General features: G+C 31.7%; 1 protein-coding gene across 1 annotated transcript; it reads right to left on the reverse strand.

The window, feature by feature from the left end:
* Nucleotides 1–312: 312 nt before the first annotated feature.
* Nucleotides 313–6,098, reverse strand: LOC127730124 (26S proteasome complex subunit SEM1-like). Its single transcript, XM_052238260.1, has 3 exons — nucleotides 6,003–6,098; nucleotides 2,127–2,223; nucleotides 313–481 (listed from the first exon to the last, which is right to left on the reverse strand). Exons 1-3 carry the CDS (start codon nucleotides 6,079–6,081, stop codon nucleotides 424–426), a joined length of 234 nt encoding a protein of 77 aa, XP_052094220.1. The 5' UTR covers nucleotides 6,082–6,098; the 3' UTR covers nucleotides 313–423.
* Between the last annotated feature and the right edge of the window lie 20,493 nt (nucleotides 6,099–26,591).

Consider the following 26,591-nt stretch of genomic DNA (forward strand, 5'->3'; position numbering starts at 1 on the left):
TTAAGAATATGTATAGATGCTCTAAAGTAAAAAGTATTAACAAGGATGCATTATTTTGGTTTTAAGCAGTAAGATCTGCTGTACTGCTTGGTATTGAAAGTTTTAAACTAGAATCTCAATTCATAATGCCGGTATATATAAGCCATGAAATAATGAATTTTGACATTTAACCTTAGTCCAGAATTATTACAATTCAGCATATGCTTGCATATGTATACATGTATACTAATATTTAAGATGAGCTGGAAAGAGTTACAAAGTTTCATTAAATTCTATGAATATTCAAGGTGCTATCAAAATAATAATACTGTATCTTCTTCATTTTCCATTTTTATTGCTACATTCACACATGAATTATGACAAACATACAATGGATCATGACACAATCTTCTCATTCATACAAAACATTAAGTATAAGAAACACTATGTTTTCATTGGTTCACTTCCATCTGCATTCTTTCCTTGCTTTTCCAGTTCAGCTCTGGAAAAAAAGAATATAAAATACATGTATAAAGAATTTATTGATATTTAAGGGGAAACAGCTTCCATTTAATTAAAATACTTATCCCATTTCAAATTTTATTGCCACTCTCTCTGAAAAGAAACTATTTTTGTTCATATCTATATGTCTATCAAGCACAAAGTTTATGGGAAAAAATTCTACAAAAACTCTTCTCTGGAATGAAACTTAAAGCAAATGTCAACTGTGTACTGGATCCTTAATTTAAGAAGGCAGACACACTTTGTTTGAATGCGAGACTTGAGAACTTGCTCAGTGAAATAAACTTAATAAAGTGTGCATATTACTTTTAAATAATTCATAGCATAAATTTTTTTATTTTTTCCTGCTATATCATGTAGATCAGAAGTCAGAATGTATACAATGTACATAACCTAACTTTCGTTTAATATAATCCCTGTTAGTGTTATATATATAATCATTATTTTATAATCCCTGTTAGTGTTATATATATAAATCATTATTTGAATGATATGCACAATCTTAAACGACTGTTATGTACAAAAATATATTTCTTAAATGGTTAATACATTTGTATCATGAACTTTTGACATCTTTGGCCATCCTGCATGTATATTCCTTCTATTGCCATTCCCCCCAACACTCAGTAGATTGTATAATAACGACATTGTCAATATGATAATCCCCCATTCCAAAACCTACAAAAGGATTCTGGCAAATTTTTGAAAGAATATACAATAACTTATGGTTCTGTGTACCTCTATTACCTTTTATCATAACCATCCAGTGTTTTTAGGGGTAATCATGGGCTGTGTCATTTCTAATTATGGAGTGTGTACATGTATTACTTATCATTCCTCTACACCTCTTTAACCAGTGTACATTTGTATCAATTACTGGTATACATTTGTACCTTTACAAAACTGACATCCCATCTGACCCTATTTTTTAATAAATATAAACTTCTAAGGTTTTTATGTACAATTGAAGATAGCCTTAATTATTCTCTTCTTTCCAATCTAGTTTCGGTTTGCATGGTATGTATTTCGTCTTGTTAATGTAAGATTTTTTAAAGTTATGAAGAATATGTAAAAAAATAAATGGGGAATGTGTCCATGGGACACAGATGATGACCCTGCTTGCATATCTAATAAAGTTATAAAGGGATATATATAACTGAAGAATGGTAAAAGTGACGCTACCCTAATTTGTACTTGATCTGAGTTTTGTGGTAATAAGTATTGTGTATAAGTTTCATAACTTATGGTTGAGGCAAACTAAAGTTAGAGAACGGAATTGAAAAATTCAGCAATTTTTATGTTTATAAAGGGGCATAACTCAAGAACGGTATAAGTGACGCCACCCAATTTCAAACTTGATCTGTATTATGTGGTAATAAACATTGTGTATAAGTTTCATAACATTTGGTTGAATCAAACTAAAGTTAGAGAACAGAAACGAGCTTTGGGCATACGTACAGACGGACAATGGTAAAACTTAATGCCTCCTCCGCTGCGGCGGGGGCATAAAAACAGAATTGAAGCTTTACAGAACTTCTGGTTTAAAACCAGTTAACCTAATCAAAAATTCATACTCTGCAAATCCTTGTTTTGGCTTATCCATCGATGACAGTGAAAGCACCTACCTCAATTGTACTGAAAAATCATCATCTAAATTATCATCATCCCAGTTATCTTCCCAAACATTTATATCTTCTTCATCTTCATTTTCTTCTGTCCAGTCTGTAATTTTAAGGCAAGTAAAATAAAATGTTTAAAAATGTTTAATATTCAAACTGAAATGTAAATACATTTTGTGTAAATGCTTAAAAATAGACTTTTTTGTGTGTTTTTATGATAAAGGATCATAGAGCAGAATTTTACTAATATTGTGTTTAATCCACAGAAAGTAAATCCACGAAAATTTTCCAAGTACAGTGTTTTTTTTTCAGTTTATTCATAATTCTGACTCTATTGCAAGTTGTTTAATCAATCAAACCTGTTCAACTGATCAGAAATTTTAAAAATTGCTAAACAGATGTAGAAGAATTACAAATCAGTGCTTCCTGCAGTTTGTTATCAGTCTAAATATACACATGCTTCATGTATTGTATGATGCATCAGGGGTTAAAAAATTTTGTTACAGCTCACTAGCCCAGGACTTAATGATAGCAGGATTTATTAGTCCTGTTGATAGAACTGCTAGCCCAGCTATCAAATCAAACCTGATAGCCAGGACTTCCAACAAGTGTTTGAGTCAGTTGGATATTTTCTTTTGATTCAAATTTCAATCCTGTAAGACTTAGTCACAAAGGCAATCATTGTTAAAATTCTGGCATCATCACAATGCCTGAATAATTGACATTAAAACGTTACAATACTAAACTTCAGAACATTTTTTATATAATTTTGCTGTTCTGACATAAACTGTTAAATTGACAGTCCACATACGAATGTTAATAAATTGCTTTGCTGAGCGCAGCTGGATACGACCGCAGATGTCCAACCCTGAAAAGTTGGGGCCAAAATGGACACAATATTCACGCTTGATACAGGTCTGAATTTGGATTGTAATTAAATTTTTGACACATAATAGGTTTCTGACACAGAATAACTGTAGTCAAAGAACTTCAAATTGGTTATATGATTTGAATTTATATTCAATTTTATGCGTTTGTGCAATACACTATGCTGTTGAATATTAACCCCGAAAAAAAAAATATTTGAAGAAACTTTCTTTTAATTTCTGGAATCTGAAATGAGAAATATTGTCCCCCTCCAATTTTTTTCACCTCCCCCTTTCCCTTATTCAAAAAAATAATTTTTCCCTCAAGTTATGGTCAGTATCTCAGACAATCATCATTTCTTAATACATAATTTACAAGCAGTGTAAGGGAGGTAATCAAAATTTTTTATTTAAATTGATTTGGATTTTGATTTGGATTACCTCCCTTACACTGCTTTAAAATAGTCTCAATTGTCCTTTAACCAGAAAAACCCTTGTTTTTGCCCCTAATTCCTAAATGGTTTGAGCCATAACCCCCTAAAGTCAATCCTAACCATCCCTTTGTAGTATGGAAACTTGTGGTATAATTTCAGAGAGATTCGTACACTTTAACATAAGTTATTGTCTGGAAACTACAAAAATGCTTATTCAGGCCCCTTTTTTGGCCCCTAATTCCTAAACAGTAATGGGACCATAACCCCTAAAATCAATCCCAACCTTCCTTTAGTGGTTATAAACCTTGTGTTAAAATTTTATTGATTTCTATTTACTCATACTAAAGTTATTATCCGGAAACCATCTGTCTTGGGACGACGCTGAAGACGACAACGTGATACCAATATTCAACAAAAAATTTTTTAATTTTTGCGGTCGTATAAAAATTAGTGAACTAAAATCTGCCTTAAACTCTTTATTATTGCAATATCACGCTGTCAGAACTGTGCTTTCTCTTTTCAAAAAGCATTTTTCTTATTACCGGATGTTGACTTGTCAATGGTAAAACATGGACCAAAGATGGGACACAAAACTCTGTGTACGCTGTCAAAGTTGTCTATTCAGTTTATGTAGTTCTCACTCTTTTTTTATTTGAGCATTAATTTAGAATTTTATGTTCATATGTATTTCCGAACAGGCTAAATCATTCTTACAAGTAACATTTCACATCAATCAATGCATCAAACCCCCAGTACCATTAATTGAAAGTCTCGGATGAGCAATGTACAATATGCTAAGTACGGAGAAATTGATAATGATAGTACAGGAATTGCAATCAATACATGATACCCGTCCACCCAGAGTGATTTGTTCTATTTTTAAAACATACAAAATCAATTCAAATTCTTGGAATACCGGATGATGTAATTGAATTTTATTGGCTAAGATAGAATAGAGATAAAGGGATTTTCCACTTTGTATTTTGGAAACGCCAAGAATATTTTGTTACTAGTCCGTCGGGAATATTTAGTTACAAGTTTTGATTGCCCGAGGTGTAAATACTCTAGTCCCGGGCGTCGGGCTAGTGGATTTCTTAACCCATGCATTTTCTCATTCCTTATTTATAAAATTCCTGTTTACTGACTACTTACATGTACATGTCCTTTTACATATAATAATCATGATGAATGAGAACACCCTTAAATTTGGTATTAACATTCATGTGAGGGAGCATCCAATATTGTGTGATTTTTCACATCCATTACTCTTCAACTTCTTGTTTACCAAAAAATGCAGAATATTTATCTTAAGTGAGCAATAGCTCAGTTCAACTTGTTTCATATAATATTTGCATATGTACAATTAATAGTTCATTTCTGGAATTATACAAACAATTATTTTTTTGGAATTCCTGTTGATTTCTTTTTCCTATCCAAAGTTTATCTGTAACACAAAGGTTAACATGCACTTTTGCAGGTACAAATTGTCAACCTGTGGCAGTGAATTGTATTTGAATTGAATTATTTATTTGCCCAGCTGATAGCAATTTATAACTTCCCTAGCAGTACATAGTTTTATATCAAATTTTTTAAAGAGGTGAGACTCTAATAAAGTATTTGTTGTTGTTGTTGTGGTTTATGACCTTGAAATTATAAATGTTTGACATTTAAGTTCCCTTACAAAAATTATTGAACTTTTTATTAACATTTGTCAAATTGCATAAAATTTTTCAAACAGATATTTTCTTATTTAATTAATTGTTTTTTTTGAAAAATCTTATTGCAGATTTATTTGCTGCAACAGTACTAATTTTAAGCCTTCTTCTGTATAAATGAAAAAGGTACATATGCAAGATATACATTTTTTTTTTGTACTACTGGAACTGTGATAGACCAGATGTTTGATAGAGTAAACAATGTATGTACGTTTCCACATAAAAGTTTATGGACAGTTTGTCATGTTTGTAGGCATTCCTATGGGCAACAATTGCAACTCTTTGATAGAAGACTTGTTTCTGTATAGTTATGAATCACAGTTTATAACCAAACTCAGTAAAAATCTGTCTAACTTCCATTTTAATTTTGATTAAAAATATCTGCCATTTTGTTATCATTGTAAGCTTCTGTAACAAACACGAAAATAGGATTTTTCCATTACGATAATTTTGTTTGGTTTTTCTTATTCAAATTAGAGAAAAGTCACAGGTCAGGACGAAACCAACATTACTGCCAATAATAGGGCTTGATAAGGGATCTGAGTGCAGCCAAATAACACAAAATTGCTCTAAAAACAGAATTCCAATAGGGCAATAGTGAATTAAAAATCCCATGGGGATTTTCAAAAGTTGACAGGCCTGCTATTTTGAGTCCAATTCAGTCACTGCATTGATACATCAATGTCTTCAAATGATGGCCTATATCTAATTAAAATACTTCAATAGTTTTTGTAGCAATTGCATCAAACGGTAGATTTTTCAAATCGTTTATTAACAAAAATTATATATGCGTTGTGTCTTGTGAAAATTCTCAATCGAACATTTATGATATGCTGTTGATATATTAGACTGGTAATTAATCTTTACCTTCTGCCGGAAATTCTTCGAACTCATCGTCTTCTTCCAATAGACCTAAGTCTGGTTTCTTTTCTTGCTTGTCTGTCATATCAGTAAATAGGAAAAATGAAATATATTCTTCGACGGAAGTTGTGCAAGGGAAGCAACCATACGTTCAACGAGCAAAGGATAGATTTGAAATAGGTTGTTTCGGCCATAATTGTTTCGGTCTTTGCCGTTTCGTGAATCATACAGCTCGGTTATACTTTATATCTTACTGAAGTTAATGGGTTGTTTTTACTGTCATTCTTTTAAATATCTTATTGTATCAAATAACTTTCAAATATCATCATAATACTATTGCCAGAAATTGATTACAGATCAGCGACTCTGTTCACAAAAAATCTTACGATTAAAATTGATCGTAAGTTATACTGAAATGTGTATGACTTACGAGTATTTTTACTCTTAAGATTTTTTGTGAAAAGAGCCGCAGATCTCGATGACTGTACATATCCTCGTGTATTGTATTTTCGACCTATTAACATATTTCTCCGAATTTCCCTTTTATATGTTTGAACATAGACATGCCTAATATTTTGAGAGTCACTAGTATACTTGTGCATAAAATAATTGTATCTGAAATATATTTCGATTTTAAGTAATTTTTTTTTATTTGAGTTCATTAAATCGATGGCACGTTGTTGACAAAAAATAGCGTCTTGTGTTTTCGACCTATCTAAGAAACTGGTCCAAAGTCGGAAGGGACATGTCATACAAATCCGGAATTAGTTATAATTTGATGCCAATGTCTATATCAAATTATTTAAATTGTTAGGAGGCGATCAAACTTATGACTTAATGAATTAAATGGTTACATATACAACTTTAAGATAAAAAATATTATTTTGATATCTTTATTTGACTAGTTGTACACATTTCACATGAGGCACTTTGGAAGCAAGTTTGATCTTGTATATCCTCGATGATTGGAAGTTCGTTACCCTAACTCGAAACGGAAGAAAAAAATCACAACCTTGGAGCAAATATTATCCACTGTGGATGTAAATATTCTTTACTTATTTGCAAACAGTCTGATACATTTAATTGATGAATAGCTTCAGAAACATGGTCAATCTTTCTATGTTTCATATTGTGACCCGATTCCGTAAAATAAGTAGACATGCTTGTAAGTTCGTGACCTTTGTCTTTGGTGGTGGCTTTTGCGCATGTGCAACAATATATAGGTCAGGCCTATTGTATTATGTATTTGAACAGTGACAGAATAAATTTGAGATCAAATAACAAATGAATATCTCGAAAAAAAAAGAGAAATTGGGACATACTAACTTTTTATTCTCCCTACAAAGATTATTCTAATTTTTACACGTGACTTTCAATGGTCAATTGGAAAGTCCAGAATTAAACACTTTAAAAACGTTTAAGATAACTATAACGATGTCACAATGTCATTAATGCATCAAAGTATTTTTTCATGCAATTTGCATTCAACGGCATAGGATTAAATTACTTTTACGAGCCAATATTCGGCAGGTTTTGTTTTCATCAAAATATATCAAATCATTTTCTGATCTTAAAAAATCCGCTCACATACAGACTTTAAAAAATAATACTCTTGGCCTTAAAAAAAAAAAGAATAAGAGGCCACATAACCTAAAAATAGATGATGACTCATTGTTGAGATGTCAATAACATTGCTTAAAGGATTTTCCCAAGAATTCAACGAAATTCTAGGAGAGGAATAAAACAGTAGTAGTGGAAATAGACGTTTAAACAAATAATATGCTAGAACATACACAACTACTCTTTTTCAAGCCGATATTAGTGAAAATGCAATGAAAAATATTCGGTTAAGTTTTTTGAAGTAGCACGTTGCCGATGATAAATACTTTTGCATGACGTTACGAATAAAGTGGAAATTCCCAAATGTCACGAACTTGCAAGTTTAACGAACTTGCAATCATCGACGATACAGTCATTTTTTTGTTCAATACTTAAGTGAAGGCATTGTGGAGTGAGTATTGTCTGTATTTCCACTGACAGACTGTTGTTTCTGTAAATTAAAATTAATCGATATTTTATTTTTTTAGTAAAAAGCTGTAAGGATCATGCAGATTTCCGTATTAAAAATAACTTTAAGTATTACAACTAACCACCTGACAGTCATGTGACTTAATGACCTGGATGTAAACTTCACGTGCAAAAAGTCCCCCTGCCATATTTCTAGAATATTTGTTTATTTTTTATAGATTCTTTTTGAAGGTAAAAATAGTATTAGTAAAAGGGTACAAAAATGTGATATCAAATAATAAAACGTAAATACTTAATTACATTAACTTTACTTGGAACATCTTAACCACCACGTGGTATTATTTGATATTGTTACTTACTGTAGCAGCCGAATATGACGTCACGCGGACATGCGCAGCATACGGGAAGTGAATGTAGAATTAGGTCGAAAACATAAGACGTTCGAAAACACAATACGAGACGATAATAGATTTCTTTTAGGCACTGGCTACGGTTACATGGAAATGTAACAATAATAAAAATATTATTGTTACATTGGAGACTAATTGCCGGAATACAGGGTTGGGTAAGGATCCGATTAATTACGAATGTTACAATCATAATTGTGTCTGCGGTTACATTGCGTTATTGTTATGATTAATGCACTTCCGAATGTACGGTAGCTATAAATATAGATTTATCAAACTTAAACCTTTTATAGTTTTTTCGCCAATAAGATTGAAATTACGATCACAAAATATCTGGACTGAAATTGAAAACTCTGATCCAAACATCAATTGCTTTCACAATTGACTTGTATTTTTAAGGTTTTTTTCAGCTATGTTAAGTTGGATATTGAAATCGGAGGTGAACACAAAATCAGTAATGGACGGCAATGAAATCAAATTACCCGGTACAACCTCACATGCTTACAACAAAAGTATTGGACAAAAATATAAACATTGCAAAAGTAAAAAAATATTTTTCTCCTGAAGCATGACAGACGTCGATAGTTTCTTTATCTTTCAAAAAGGGAAAGTGCAGAATAGAATTGAATAGTATGCAATCAGGGACTTTCTATGTTAGTATAGAAAGTCCCTGATGCAATACAGACGTGCACATTGTTGCATCACTCGTTTGTGATGGCTGCTTAAATTGGTTTCTCAAAAATCCGACGAACTAAAACATACTCCCAAAAACAACATACTGGATTTGAAGAAACTGTCTGTCATTGTAAATAATAAAAAAAAATGTATGCATTATTGTAAAATTCAAATAAAAGTCTTATTTTAAATAATATATATATATATTTCTAGTCCCTGCGTACATTCGGAAGTGCATTAATGAAACAATAACGCAATGTAACCGTAGAATCAATTATTATTGTTACATTCGTAATAAATCGGTTCCTTACCCAACCCTGCATTCCGGCAATTAGTCTCCAATATAACAATAATATTTTTATTATTGTTACATTTCCATGTAACCGTAGCCAGTGCCTTTCTTTTAAGTCATTTCCCGGTAGTATATATATATATATATATATATATATATATATATATATATATATATATATTTATTCAAGATAAAAAGGCATGAATTTGACAGATACAAAATATTACAAAGACACAGATATAGCACTAGACATAGTTTATAGACACTAAAATGATATACATGTTTACTAAAAATTTTAATTTAAGAAATAAACAATTAAATTATGAAAATTTTCATGAAATTTTGATAATATGAATAGACTAGATTAAATAATGAGTGAAAAATAACTTGACTAATATTCCCGTTGGTAAAAGAGAAATTTTGGTTATTTTCATCAAGGTAGCGGAAATTGTTATCAAATTTCGCAATTGAATGCAATTCAACAATTAAATCCTTACTGAGATTAACCATAAACGTTGATCCATATAAATAATATAGGATAAGGTGCGGAATTGGCGCCAATAGGAATACCTTCAACCGATAAATATTAATACCGAGACGCATAAATATATTGTAAAGACGAAAATTAATACTTTAATCATCTCATCACAGTTCTAGTTATTACTGTTTATGGCATATTCATCTTTTTCATTAAAGAGGAAGACTTTGTATAAGTTGTAGCAAATAAATAAGATTTTCAAAGGATCATGGTATGATTGAATATTACAAGATCTGTTTGCTAAGTTAATATGAAAGTGTTTTGCAGAGATTCAAAATGTTATAACTGCTCACCGAATTGAAAGGACCATTAAAACACGTAATTAATGTATCTAAAGAATCAAAATCATATGAGATGAAAGTTTGAATAAAACCTAAGGAATAATTGAAGTTAAACCCAAAACTTGTTTCGCAACTAGCAAGGAAGAATATTCACTAGAAGAGATGGATGATTATCTAATGTTCACAAACAAACTAAGATAATATAATAAGAAGAGGGTGACGCTATATATATATAAGCAAGCAAAAAAACTAAACTGTAGTGTCAACGGAAATGATGATTCAATGATGGTGAACGTAAGACTTATTAATTGTCGATTTCATTCGTTCTTCCTCAAAACCCTGCTAGAGCATTTTTTATATAAAGAACACATTCATGTTAATGAAATCCATATAATGTGAATATTCACAAGCACTCACTGAAATGTGAATTAATAAGTGACAGTACATCAGTATTTCTGAATCCATAAATAGATTTGCAATAATGGAATACTAAAGGAAATAGTACATAGATTTGGAATCCTGGAATACTAAAGGAGATAGTACATAGATTTGGAATCATGGAATACTAAAGGAGATAGTTCATAGATTTGGAATCATGGAAAACTAAAGGCGGTATAACATACTAAGATTTGGAGACATGAAATACTAAAGGAGAAAGTACATATATTTGGAATTATGGAATACTAAAGGGGATGGCACATAGATTTGAAAACATGGAATACTTAAGGATATAGTACATACATTTGGAATCATGGAATACTAAAGGAGATAGTACATATATTTGGAATCATGGAATACTAAAGGAGATAGTACATAGATTTGGAATCATGGAATACTAAAGGCGGTATTACATACTAAGATTTGGAGACATGAAATACTAAAGGAGAAAGTACATAGATTTGGAATTATGGAATACTAAAGGGGATGGCACATAGATTTGAAGACATGGAATACTTAAGGAAATAGTTTATAGATTTGGAAACATGGAATACTAAAGGAAATATTATATAGATTTGGAAACATGGAATACTAGTACTAAAGGAGATAGAACATATAATTCAAAACATGGAATTCTAAAGGAGGTGTAAAATAGATTTGGAAACATGGAATACTGAAGGAGATAGTATATAGATTTGAAACAGGGAATACTAAAGAAAAAAGTACATAGATTTGGAAACATGGAATACTAAAGGAGACAGAACATAGATTTGGAAAAAGGGAATACCAAAGGGGGTAGCACATAGATTTGGAAGCCTGGAATACTAAAGGAGATAGAACATAGATTCGAAACATGTAATACTAAAGGAGATAGAACATATAGATTTGGAAACATGAAATACTAAAGGAGATAGAACATAGATTTGGAAACAGGGAATATTAAAGAAAATAGTACATAGATTCGGAAACATGGAATTCTAAAGGAGATAGTACATAGATTCGGAAACATGGAATACTAAAGGAGATAGTACATAGATATGGAACTATGGAATACTAATGGAGATAGTATATAGATATGGAACTATGGAATACTAATGGAGATAGAATATAGATTTGGAATCATGGAAAACTAAAGGAAATAGAACATAGATATTGAACTATGGAATACTTAAGGAGATAGAACATAGATATGGAACTATGGAATACTAAAGGAGATAGTGCATAGATTTGGAAACATGGAATACTAGTACTTAAGGAGATAGAACATATAATTCAAAATATGGAATACTGAAGGAGATGTAAAATAGATTTGGAAATATGGAATATTAAAGGAGATAGTATATAGATTTGGAAACAGGGAATACTAAAGGAAATAGTACATAGATTTGGAATAAAATTGAGAATGGAAATGGGGAATGTGTCAAAGAGACAACAACCCGACCATAGAAAAGACAACAGCAGAAGGTCACCAACAGGTCTTCAATGCAGCGATAAATTCCCGCACCCGGAGGCGTCCTTCAGCTGGCCCCTAAACAAATATATATATATACTAGTTCAGTGTTATGAACGCCATACTAAACTCCAAATTGTACACAAGAAACTAAAATTAAAAATAATACAAGACTAACAAAGGCTAGAGGCTCCTGACTTGGGACAGGCGCAAAAATGCGGCGGGGTTAAACATGTTTATGAGATCTCAACCCTCCCCCTATACCTCTAGCCAATGTAGAAAAGTAAACGCATAACAATACGCACATTAAAATTCAGTTCAAGAGAAGTCCGAGTCTGATGTCAGAAGATGTAACCAAAGAAAATAAACAAAATGACAATAATACATAAATAACAACAGACTACTAGCAGTTAACTGACATGCCAGCTCCAGACTTCAATTAAACTGATTGAAAGATTATGTCTTCATCATATGAATATCAGGCGCAATCCTTCCCGTTAGGGGTTTAGTATCATACCATCATAACATATATGAGAAGAACATAACCCGTGTCATGCCAACAACTGGTTTAAAAAAAAAAAAAAAAAATGTGTTTAGTGCCGATGCAAAGACCCTATAAGTGAATCAATATTAACGCCAAAATATGCAATCTTTAATGACCTGACAACAGTATCGTAACTATATCCCTTCTTAATTAGTCTATTTAAAGGTTTTGTTAGCTTCAGAGGTGAATACTGACATTTTTGTGCTTTATAAAGAATATTTCCATAAAAAATTGGATGTGAAATACCTGAACGTATAAGAAGTCTGCATGTTGAGCTATATTTACGAATGATGTCCTTATACCGATGATAAAATTTAGTAAATGTTTTGACTAGTTTGTGATATCGAAAACCCTGGTGTAATAATTTTTCAGTAATACATAAATTTCTCTCGTTAAAATCTAAAACATTGTTACATACACGAGCGAATCGTACAAGTTGAGATATATAAACACCGTAAGATGGTGACAAGGGAACGTCACCATCTAAAAATGGATAATTAACGATAGGAAATGAAAAATCATCTCTTTTATCATATATTTTAGTATTAAGCTTTCCATTAATGATATAGATATCAAGATCGAGGAAAGGGCAGTGGTCATTGTTAGTATTAGCTTTATTTAAAGTAAGTTCAACAGGATAAATTTCTTTAGTATACATACTGAAGTCGTCATTATTGAGAGTCAAAATATCATCCAAATATCTAAAAGTATTATTAAATTTGTGTATCAGATGTTGTTTCGATGGGTCTTTGCTGATTTTTGTCATATATTGTAACTCATAGCAATACAAAAAAAGGGTCCGCAATAAGTGGTGCACAGTTAGTCCCCATTGGAATTCCGATAACCTGACGATATACGGAATCTCCAAAGCGAACAAAAATGTTATCTAGTAAAAATTCAAGGGCATATATAGTATCAAAGCATGTCCAATTGACATAGTTTTTTTGTTTATTGCTACTAAAAAATGACCTAAAAGAGTTTGAACATATATATTCACATTCTGACTTTTTAAATGCCCATTTAATTAGGTGTGTGAATTTTTTCTTAATGAGAATGTGAGGCAATGTGGTATATAGGGTAGAAAAATCAAAACTTTGAACAGATTCAAAATCACCAATATATGCATGTAATTTATCAAGTACTTCCAACGAGTTCTTCACACTCCAAAAGTAATTAATTCCACTATTTTCGAAGGCCTTATTTGAACAATTTATTATCAGGTTTTTGATTGTACCAAGTGTACTGGTAAGAAGAATAGACAATTTAGTAGTGGAACAATGGCTTGAAGACGAAATGAATCTATATTTGTAAGGTGTTTTGTGTAGCTTCTGAAGCCAATACATAGTTGGGACTTTCATTGTATTTGGTTCTGCTTGTAAAGCGGTAGCTAAAAGTTTATGTTTGTTACAGATGTCGTTTTCTGAAAATGGAGTCAGTTGGAATGTTGGTGAATTGGTGATTTCTTTTTTCAGAACCTCAATGTAAAATTTACGTCAAACAATAATAATATTATTAGCAGCTTTATCGGCCGGGACAAAAACAAATTCCTTGGCTAGTTCTTTTAGTTTATGTTTGATACGAGAAATAGGTTTATTGTGGTTATTGTTAAGAGTAAAATGTTCTTTAAAATGTTGAATACGTATATCAACTATGTTCATTACTGAATTAAAAAAAGAGTCCAAAGATTTTTTGTCAGCTTTTTCCCGTTTTATCCATTTCAAACAGTAAGTATGGAGTGAGTCGTGGATGATATTACGACACTCATTCCAATTAATAATTGACGGGGGACGATATTTAGGTCCTTTACTGAGGAATGATTTTAACTCTCGGTCTTGAACGATGTTAAGATCTCCTGTTATAACATGGGAAATGGGTCCATAAATGTATTCGGAATTACTGCAATTACATGAAGTAGGTGTATTTTCACTGATATTAACATCTTTACACAATTGGCTATAATTAAACACAAATTTCCGGGTAGATTTCTTGTAAATATAACAAATAAGAGGGAGCTCAGTATTATCAAAATATCCCGGAATTTGTTCTTTAACAGAATGGTCGTTAAAAATACCGGCAATATTTACAAAATCAAAACCTTTATTGACATACTTTATTTTAATAAACTGTTTTTTATGATCTTCAGGGCGATCAATTTTGGGAAACAGTTTAGAATAACAATATGCCATTATAATTTGAACGATTTCATACTTAGGACTGCTATATGAAATTGTGTTGCAATCCTCTAAAATTTTATTTAACTTATTAACCGGTAATGAACAGAGCTTTGTTAACAGATAATGTCTGCCGTTGTTTTCTGAAATAGAAATTAGGTCCGAAATATTGGTATGATTGGTCCGAAATTTTCTTTGATTGCGATTTTTTCTACGACCATGAGAACGGTTTTTACGAACAGTTTTAGAAACTATATCCAAAATGTTAACAGAATCGGTTCTTGATATATTACCAATTCCCATGATATTATCATTAAGACCGAGAGGGTAGACTGTCTGTAATTTTTTAATCCAATTTAATTCAATTATTTTCCGTGATCGTACAAACTTTGAATGAGATTCACCAGGCTGCTTAATTACTACTTCTAAAGGTTGAACTGCTAAATATTTAATAGGATGATTGTGCTTCTTAAGGTGTTGATAAATGATACTTTTGAATTTATTGGGTCTTTTAAATCGATACAGATGTTCTTGAGTGCGTTTAGATAAATATCGTCCAGTTTCACCTACGTACTGAATACCGCATCCCGGTTTGTTTCATGTGAGTAAATAAATAATACTGTTTGTTTTTCAAGTTATATCAGTTTCAAAATTTAAAGAAAATGTGCGACCATTAAACGTGGATCTTACCGTATTGTTGGTGGAAAGACGGGGACATGTAAGTCATTTTTTGGCATGACACTTATCGATAGAAGGGTAACCACGATTTTTATTGTTAAAAATGTTAGCGATGGTAGTATTTTTAGATAAGCGATTTTGAAGATTGAGACGTGTAGATACCCTTTGAACGAGTTTAGTATTTAATATTTTTCCATTTCTAAGCTTCATATTTGTTTTTTGTTTGTGAATTATATTAGAAAGGAGCAAAGACTGGCGTCCAGAATATGAACCAGCATACAATGAATTAAATTATGTAAAAATGATAAATCTGTTCGGCTAAAGATGTCAAACGCTATCCGTATTAATTACCGAAAAATAAAGGGTATATCAGGGTAGCGGCTGAATTCTGACTAAATAGTAGAATGGGGCTGAATATTGAAATACTACTTTTTGATAAATAATCCTAAAGTAATGACCTAGAGAAGTTCTCGCTCGGACAGACACTCCATAATCTAGTATATTATAAGAGCATAAACCTGAAGCACGGAGAGGCACTCTACTGTCTCCACACGGCACTAAAGACAAACTCTGTAAAAAATAAAATTGAGAATGGAAATGGGGAATGTGTCAAAGAGACAACAACCCGACCATAGAAAAGACAACAGCAGAAGGTCACCAACAGGTCTTCAATGCAGCGATAAATTCCCGCACCCGGAGGCGTCCTTCAGCTGGCCCCTAAACAAATATATATACTAGTTCAGTGATAATGAACGCCATACTAAACTCCAAATTGTACACAAGAAACTAAAATTAAAAATAATACAAGACTAACAAAGGCTAGAGGCTCCTGACTTGGGACAGGCGCAAAAATGCGGCGGGATTAAACATGTTTATGAGATCTCAACCCTCCCCCTATACCTCTAGCCAATGTAGAAAAGTAAACGCATAACAATACGCACATTAAAATTCAGTTCAAGAGAAGTCCGAGTCTGATGTCAGAAGATGTAACCAAAGAAAATAAACAAAATGAAACATGGAATACTAAAGGAGACAGAACATAGATTTGGAAAAATAGAACACCAAAGGAGGTAGCACATAGATTTGGAAGCCTAGAATACTAAAGGAGATAGAACATAGATTCGGAAACACGTAGTACTAAAGGAGATAGAACATATAGATTTGGAAACATGAAATACTTAAGGAGATAGAACATAGATTTGGAAACAGGGAATACTAAAGGAGATAGTACATAGATTTGGAAACATGGAATACTAAAGGAGATAGTACATAGATATGGAACTATGGAATACTTAGGCTAATGAAGATAGTATATAGATTTGGAATCATGGAATACTAAAGGAGATAGTACATAGATATGGAACTATGGAATACTAATGGAGATGGTATATAGATTTGGAATCATGGAATACTATAGGAAATAGAGCATAGATATTGAACTATGGAATATTAAAGGAGATAGAACATAGATATGGAATATGGAATACTAAAGGAGATCGTACATAGATTTGAAAACATGGGATACTTAAGGAGATAGTACATAGATTTGGAAACATGGAATACTAAAGGAGATGGTATGGTAACGAAGGACTATACAATTTGTGGATTATCTACTTTAAATTGAAAGAAACTACCGACGAAAAGAAATTTTGTATAAACAAACTGAACATTATTCTTTGAAAAGTTTAAAGACCTTGTAGATATGAATATGAAACCGTAGGAAAATGAGAAAACTAGATTTCGAATTTAACATAACACTTTATCATATTAATACGTCTGAAGCGATTTTTAAAATGACGCACAACTCAGAGAAAAGATTAAGCACAAGAAGCACAAGAACACATTTCCAAGAAACAACCAAGAAATTAGATATAATACAAAGGAGCAGAAATCAATATACATCAACAGTTTACAAGTAAACAAGCAATTCCAAAGGACTGTCCGAGAGCATAATATGTTTGATAGGCCACTATTGTTGTCCTCTAAATGATTTTTTGCTATTTTTGTGGTTGGATTGGCGACTCATCGACGAATACATCACCTCTCCTTTTATTCTTACATGTAAGGAAATTTAAATCAAAGACAAAAAACGAAGGAGGATAATGGAGGGTTACATTTCATTGAAATCCAAATAATACTATATTAGAGACATTAGTAGTTTACCGATGCTCAAATCGCGTAATTCAAAGAAGCATAAATCAAAATAAAAAAAAAACCGAGGGAATCTCGCGTACTCCAAATAGGACGAAACTGGATACTTCGACAGGGTAAGCGTCTCTTGCTATGCATAAAAAGTAAAATAAAAAAAATACTGAACTCCAAGGAAAATTCAAAACGGAAAGTCCCTTATCAAATGGCAAAATCAAAAGCTCAAACACATATTCCTGACTTCATACAGGCATTTTCTTATGTGTCACCCGCCATGCAAATCCTCAACCAGTCAAAATGTGAAATCGGGAATAGGACACAATCAATCGGTAAATTTAAGAATCAGATGACTATTTTGGTATTAAAAGACCACTTATCAGTTGAGACACAGACACGTCGTATTTGTCAACCGATTCGTGACGTTGAACGTAAGACTTATTAAATGTCGATTCAAATCGATCTAAGACTTCCTCATAGCCCTCCTGGAGTAGTTTTTATGTTTAAAGAGCACATTCATGTTAATGAAGTCCTTATAATGTGAATATTTACAAGCACTCACTGAAATGCGGGTTATTAAGTGACAGGACATCAATTTTTCTGCGAATAAAGTATGAAGTCCGTATGATGTTAACATTCACACGTGTAACGTACCAATTGAGCTAGTACTGGTATGTAAACGCCATACGATTGGGCAGATAGTATGCTACTGCATGCTGATTAATGGGAAATTGACAATGGACAAACTGAAATCGTCATGTCTCTCACATATCCTGTCTGAAGTTGTGCATCTGTGTCAATAACAAGAAAAAGATCCATATATGAAGCAGACCTTCTAGGTTCTAGTAAAATCATTGATTTGAAATTCCATGGGATAAACGAGATACGAGCACTCACTGAAATGTTATTGAGTGACAAGACATAATCATTTCTAAAAGTGAAATTAAGGAATTTGGGAGGATGCATTTTCTTTATGTCTTTCAGAAGATTTTGTATGAAATCAACTTCATATGAGAACTAAAAGCAAATCAGACAGTAGGGGTACACAATAATTTCCCATTGAAAAACATAATGGTTTACTTTTATAGATTTTGATTTGGATGGAGAGTTGTCTCATTGACACTCAAACCACATCTTCTTTGTTGAAATATCAATCCATCACTTCCAACAAATATGTTCATCAATTTGATGATGTCGTCTTTGGTGTATTTTCTTTATCTAAGTCGGTGATGTTTTTCATGACCTAAACATTTGTATCTACTTTCTATTTTTCAGAGAAAAAAAAGTTTAGTGAGAATTCGTTGTCGATCTTGGTATCTACAATGAGTTTATTTGCAACCACTGGCTCGATGTCCCGAGGGTAACACCAGCCCAGTAGTCAACACTTCTGTGTTGACATAAATTATCATTTGTATGGTCAGAATCATAAACTAACTGTTAACAAAACTTAGAATTTTTCGAAATATTAAGGATTTTCTGCCACAGGACAAAATATTTCGGAATTTTGGTCCTCAGTGCTCTTCAACTTCGTAATTTATTTGGTCTTTTTTTTTTTAGATTCGAGCGTCACTGATGAGTTTTTTGTAGACAAAACGCGCGTTTGGCGTTCAAAATTTTAATCCTGGTATCTTTGATGAGTTTACAAAACTTTGAATTATTCGAAATACTAAAGATTTTCTACCTCAGAATATATTGCCTTAGCTGTATTTGACAAACTATTTCGGAATTTTGGTTCTCAATTCGCTTCAACTTCGTAATTTATTTGACCTTTTTTTTTAAAATGTTTTTGATTCGAGCGTCACTGATAAGTCTTTTGTAGATGATACCCGCGTCTAGCGTTCAAAATTTCAATCCTGGTATCTATGGTGAGTTTATTTGCAATTAAGTATGAAAAACAATATCGTAGACCGTAGAACATTACGTTTTGGTATATTCACTGTCGGATTTAGGGTTTTGTAGAGGGCTTCGTTACACTCGTTATTTTCCTAAATCTGACCTTTCGTGAACGAAGTATGTTAGATCCCAGATATTCTGTAATTTACAAGTTCTTTTGCTCGTTTAGGTTTTCTCCCCGAGGTCATCATTAGCCCAGTCGTCAAAAATTCTTTGTAGACATGAAATATCATTGATATGGTCATATTTATTAATTAACTGTTTACAAAACTTTGAAATGTTCGAAATACTAGATAATTTTCTACTCCATGAATAGATAAACTTAGCTGTATTTGACAAAATCTTTCGGAATTTTGTGTCCTCAATGCTGTTCAACTTTGTATTTTTATTTGGTCTTTTGACTTGTTTTGATTCGACCGTTACTGATGAGTCTTTTGTAGACGAAACGCGCGTATGGCGTATAGAATTAAAAGCCTAGTATCTTGATGAGTTTTTTTTTAGGCAATTCTGAATAAGAATTTTCCCAAAAAAGCACAATATTGTTTTAGTCTTTGTCCGCGGGAACGACAAAATATTTGTAACGAAAAGAGTTAAAGCGTCCACCCCTTCGGGAATTTTTTTTTGAATGACTGGAAACCAGTTTTCTAATGTTTCATCGTTGTTTTTGAATGCGCTTCCGAATGCATGACCGAACAGACTTAATACATTCATGGATAAAATGTGAATGTGTATTTGACGTGCGGTTAACCTATTTTTTGATGCAGTCCCTAACTTCATCCATCAGTTACCTGAAGTTCTTCTTCCAGTTGATGGGCTGGGAAATTTGACATTTCGGGACTTCGGCTAACACCATTGTTAATTTTGTGAATCTAAAGCGCTTTTCTGGATTTACCTTCACCAGGGACGCTCAAACCCAAACATCTGAATGCCAAGAATGTATAAGACCTTGACATATAAAAAGCTATATGACCAAAAGGGACCCCCAAAAAAAGCCAAATACATCTAAAGTCAACATTGCCTGAGGGAGTCTAACATTAGTTTCTTGATAATTTCTTAATTTATCAACGGAAAATTTATTAAGAATTTATTTTTATCATTCATGTCAGTATCGAAGCACTGACTACTCAGTTGACGATTCTCTTGGGAACTTACAGTCCACCCGCAGTGGTATCGACTCAGTTCTAGTACGTGAGAATAACACTATATATTTTCGTGCGCCCGAAGCTCTTTACTGGATATACCTTCATCAGCAGCCCTATGTCGTTCATTATTTACGATGTTAAGGAAAGACAGATAATGCATGAATTGATTCAGATATTTTAGCTTTGTCTTCACTAAACAGCGAGAAGGACCAATAGATAAAGTGAAAAATGAATTACAGGAATTAATTATAATGCAGGAGACGATATACAAATATTAATTAAATTCAAAATTGACAAATCACCCGGACCAGATTAGTTACACTATCGCCTATTTAAGGAATTTGTTATAGATATCTACAAACCAGCATATTTTACTGTAACGAAGCCCTTATCGTCAATGTCAATGACAAACTGCATTATAAATGCAGTAAAAGGGAACCAATCGTTAGCATGGAACTATTCACAAGCTAGTCAAACTTCCCTTGCTAACGTTTGACCAACATAAGGTCTGGAATGAAATCGAATTATTATTAAAAAAAAATGAGCCCGTAAATAATCCTTTGAAATCAATGGTCTCGGATTAGTAGAAATCTACATGCAATGCGTTTTCATAGGTATATTGTCACAAAATGAGCAATAGTTTAAGAAGTATCAATGACTTACTGCCGTTGTTCTCATGCTTAGAAGGAAAGCAATGACACGCACATGTTCACTCACTTGTTATTCATTACTAACAACATTCATTATGTGTTTAATAAAATAATTGCTTTTGGAAATAAGCTGATTCATCTATGCTTACAACATGTCTCGATTGAAAGAAAATAAAGAGTAAACATTTAAGTTAATGCTTACGTGTTATTGGAAGTTATGACACTAAAATTAATTTACTCGAGATCGAATGATGAACAGATTAACGATCATCAAAGGTGTAAATTGGGCCATAAACATGTCACTTACGGTTTCATAAAAGAAAAAGCTACTACATATACAAATGTACTTTGAATTGTAATTTTTTTTTTCGTATGATAATTATGACAAAATAAAATAGACATTTCATCATCGCATATCATCAACGAAAATCTGACATGAATCATCGATCAAAACTTATTTATCATGAGAATTAAAAGGCTTAAGTCGTACAGTTTAGATTTTTTTATGATTAAATGTGTAAAATCCAGTCTGAAGTTGTATATTTAGTTCATAGTGCGTTGGCATTCCCTTAATTATGTCCATCCTCTTGTATGGTCAACATCAAATGGTGACCATTTATTGGGGTATTAAATCTTGAGATGTTGGCCATTTATGGGGGTCATAAAACAAAGGTTGATGTTTAATCTAATTATGTTACCTGTTGAAATCAATCAGGGTTGAAATTTTCAGCTTGTATGTTTCATTAAAATTTACCTGTAAATGTAACTCATGTTTCTTTTAAAATTGACATTTTAACCTATTGTTGAAATTGTAGAATAAAATGTTACTTTAGTATTTGTTAATTTATATTATTTGTTGATTTTTCTGTCTTTAAATTTATTTATTTTTATTTTTTTTTATGTTTTGATTTTATTTATTTTGATTTGTTTTAGTTTGTATTTTTTATTTGTTTTTATTCATTTTTGTATGTTTTTTTTATTTGTTTTTTGTTGCTTACTTCAATCCTTTAAATAATGTATTTTTTAAGTAAAAAAAGTTATTGTACATGATGTACATTGTATTCAATTGTTCATTTGCATTATTAAATGAATTATTATTAATTATAACTTCTTACCATGCAAATGATATGTTTATAGGAACCATGAAGCCAGTAATTTAACAAGCCTGTTTTCTTAACAAAATAAAATGATACAAAAACTTTACAATAAATTTTGATGATAAAGTCGAACAATCTATTATTATTCAGGAAAACTACAAATATGGTTTAGGAAAAAACTAATTTTGTTTATCATTTTTTTTTTTCAAATCTCAAAACCGGAGTTGTGCATGAAGAATTACTAAAGAGACTTTAATTTTCCAAATGCCCATCTAGTGCAGATAAGTTATAATGGTATCATACTTTTTGTTCATTCACGTTCTGTCCTTCATTCAATATAGCATTACTAGTACATCATCAAAATTTGATAAATGCTCATTAAAAATGCTAATGAAAAATTTCCTGATCTTTGAATAAAGTGAATCTTATGAAAAGAAATTATTCAAAGAAAAAAATGTCTTCCTTTTTGAAACAATTGTAAACTTATCAAATATGTTATCTTCAGTTTGGCTAATTTCTGTCAGTTAACAGCCAAAAGTTGTCTCCAGAAAAATTAAAGTACACTTCTATAGATTGTGACATTTTTATGGACTTAAACTAAATCACTTTTTGTTCTGTGTATTATATTGTTGAAACTGCTGGACTCGCATGTTACGTATTCATGGTATACGTATGCCAAAAATATTTCACTCAACCCGGTAAACGGACAGAAAGTCACAGGACAGAAAGTCACAAATTTGATAGGACAAAAAGTCACAAATAATTTGTTGACAATTGTTTGAATAAAGAAGAGAAGGATCTTTAAATATATAAATTTTAAACTTGCAAATGCTATATTTCTTGGCACCATGAAGCTGTTTAAGTACCAAGCCACTTTGACATGTTGTTTTCCTAACTATTTTTTTTTATCATTATTGATATTTATTAAATAAATTTTAATTATAAAGTTGCTTTATATATAGTAATTTAAGAAAAATACAAACTTTTTTTTTTTAAATAAGCGTTTTCTTATTGAAAGAAAAATAATCTCAAAACTGAATTGTGACTTTTTGTTCTGAGACTTTTTGTCCGTGACTTTGTCTGTGACTTTTTGTCCTGTGACTTTCTGTCTTACATTCACACAATCCAGGCCGTTTAGATAAAGTAAACAATCGTAGGGACTTGAATGAAGTAAACTCTCTAAAGCCCTTTTATTTATTAAAAATGAATTTAAAGAAAAATATAAGAATATTTTTGAAACTAGAATAAAAACTTTTGATGAAAACAGTAAACTCAAATGTTTTACTAAATTAAGAATTAGTAGTCATAATTTAGAAATAGAAAATAGTGGATAATATAAAATTCCTAGAAAGGATAGAATATGTAAACTTTGCCACTTGCTTGAGGATGAAGAACACTTCCTCCTTGATTGTAAAAGTAACAAAATAACTAAGAGATGAATAAAGGCAACAGTAGTATACCGCTGTTTGAAATTCATAAATCGATTGAGAAAAAAACAAATCCGGGTTACAAACTAAAACTGAGGGAAAAACATCAAATATAAGAGGAGAACTACGACACAACAGAAACACAACATTAAAATGTAACACACACAGGAACGAACTATAATATAACAGTGGCCATTTTCCTGACTTGGTACAGGACATTTTAAGAAAAAAATGGTGGGTTGAACCTGGTTTTGTGGCTAGCCAAACCTCTCGCTTTTATGGCAATGTTAAATATAACATTAAAATGACAACATTACATGACAGGACTACAATACAAATAAATGGGAGAACTTATAGGACAGAAAAAAATACGAATAATAGCTAACAAAAGGTACCAGGTTTAAAATTTAAGACGCGCGTTTCGTCCACACAAGACTAACCAGTGACGCTCAGATCAAAAAAGTTCGAAAGCCAAAACAAATACAAAGTTGAAGAGCATTGAGGACCAAAATTTCCAAAAAGTTGTGCCAAATACGGCTAAGATTATATGTCTGGGATAAGAAAATCCTTAGTATTTAGAACAATTCATACTTTTACAAACAGTAAATTTATACAAATGACTATATAATAGATATACATGATAACACCGAAGTGGTGACTAACTACAGAATAAAAACGAATATATAAAACAACATAAACCAGCACATGAATATTCACAGCCGAGTTAGCCAAAGAGATCAACGCAAAAAAAGGGGTGACGTCACATTTGAATTTCTGAAATTTCCCCTAAATAGGATAGAATTAGGATAGAATTCAAGATTTGGTTTAAAATACTCATATAACATTTATTAATAACAATGAAAATTACAATACTAATTAATATAAAATGTGGTAGTAATTAGATAATTAATAGTATTATCTAGCTATGTCGGTGTTTCTTCTAAATCAAACTGTAAACCAAATATATTGTATAAATTTAGTTGACCCAAACTAAAATCTAATTAATGAACTGGGTGATTAATTATCTTTACCATAACACACGAATACAACAGAAAAAAAAATAAGATTTACAACTACAAACGATAAGACATATGACAAAATCCGATGAGAATAACAAATATAACATCAAAACTAAATACATGAATCTATTTGAAAATTGTTTACCTTCTCATAATAATGCCAAGTACAAAAAGTAAAAGAAATGCTAAACCTCTCTAACATGGAACATGTTTAAAATATTGGATCTTTTATAAAGCAGTCATTTATAGAACTGAGGGCAAAAACCTTATATTTTTTTTCCATGTGTTCATTTCTTATAGAATTATTATTGCTTTGCGTTATAATGTTTGGTTTTGGGTTTTTTTGTTGTTGTTTATATGACAATAAAGATATTATCAAATTTTGCTGTAATGAATATTTTGGATATTTTATTCAATAGAGAGAGAATGAACTGCCTACATTTTATTTAGAATAAGTCCTACTAAAGTTAATCTTAAACATTTGTTAAACAATGTTGAATGAAGATCAGTATCTCTAAGTCTAAACAATTTTGATTTTAGAAAATTAATTTGAGAAACGCCTTTTTTAATAGAAAAAGGCAGGTTTGCAATATATATTAGAAGAAGAGATTCATTTATTCTTCACTAGCCAAAAAATACATGTAAAAAATAACTTAAATTGAGAAAATTATTTAAAAGGTATAACAGCAAAACAAACAGTCACGGCAGTATAAGCTACATATAAAAGCTGAGGTCATGAGACAATTTTTCAAAAAAATATTAGTTTTATTATTTCATTTTATTTTATAGATTTTTCTTGCCATAATCACAGTAATAAAATTTGACAAACACATATATTTTACCTGAGATACTTGAGCTGTAAGTTATATAATTTTATCACTTAAATGCAATCATGATTTCCCTTTACCCTTGACTATTTTTTTATTAATACCTTGTGTATTAATTAAGCAACAGGGGGTATAATGTTGGACATATAGGGCCATCATGGTGGACATAGTTTTTTTTGGCCACCATTATTAAGAGAATGTCACAGGTAGTACTGTATATGCCCGCATCCATGTAGTCAAACCTACATGGGGATCTTTCCATGTCTGGAATTGGACAACAGTTGTTATATTTCGTTGGAGACTTAAACTCGTGGATAAAACCATCCACGAAAACCACAAAAATTGGTACCCCACGAATAAAAGTACTTTCACAGTATATATCTCCCAGTTGATACGATATTCCAGGGCTTGTATTTTCTATCATGATTTCCTTGATAGAGGGTTGCTGCTCACAAGAAAGCTATTAAACCAAGAGTTCCAAGTGGTGAAGTTGAAATCTTCCCTTCGTACATTTTACGGACGCCATCACGAGTTGGTTTACCGAAATGAAAAATGAGTTTCACAGATGACAACGGATATGTTCCAATCGCCGTAACTACACTCCCGTCTCCTTTTCCCTGAATGTGTCCTACCGAATTAGACTTATCACCGGGTTTGTACTAGCATGAGCAACACGACGGGTGCCACATATGGAGCGGGATCTGCTTACCCTTCCGAAGCACCTGAGATCACTCCCAATTTTTGGTGGGGTTTGTGTTGCTCAGTCTTTGGTTTCTATGTTGTGTTTTGTGTACTGTTGTTTGTCTGTTTGTCTTTTTCTTTATTAGACATGGCGTTGTCAGTTTATTTTCGACTTATGAGTTTGAATGTCCCTTTGGTATCCTTCTTCTCTC

Source organism: Mytilus californianus, unplaced genomic scaffold, assembly GCF_021869535.1.
Source record: "Mytilus californianus isolate M0D057914Y unplaced genomic scaffold, xbMytCali1.0.p SCAF_2, whole genome shotgun sequence".
Classification (NCBI taxonomy): Eukaryota; Metazoa; Mollusca; class Bivalvia; order Mytilida; family Mytilidae; genus Mytilus; species Mytilus californianus.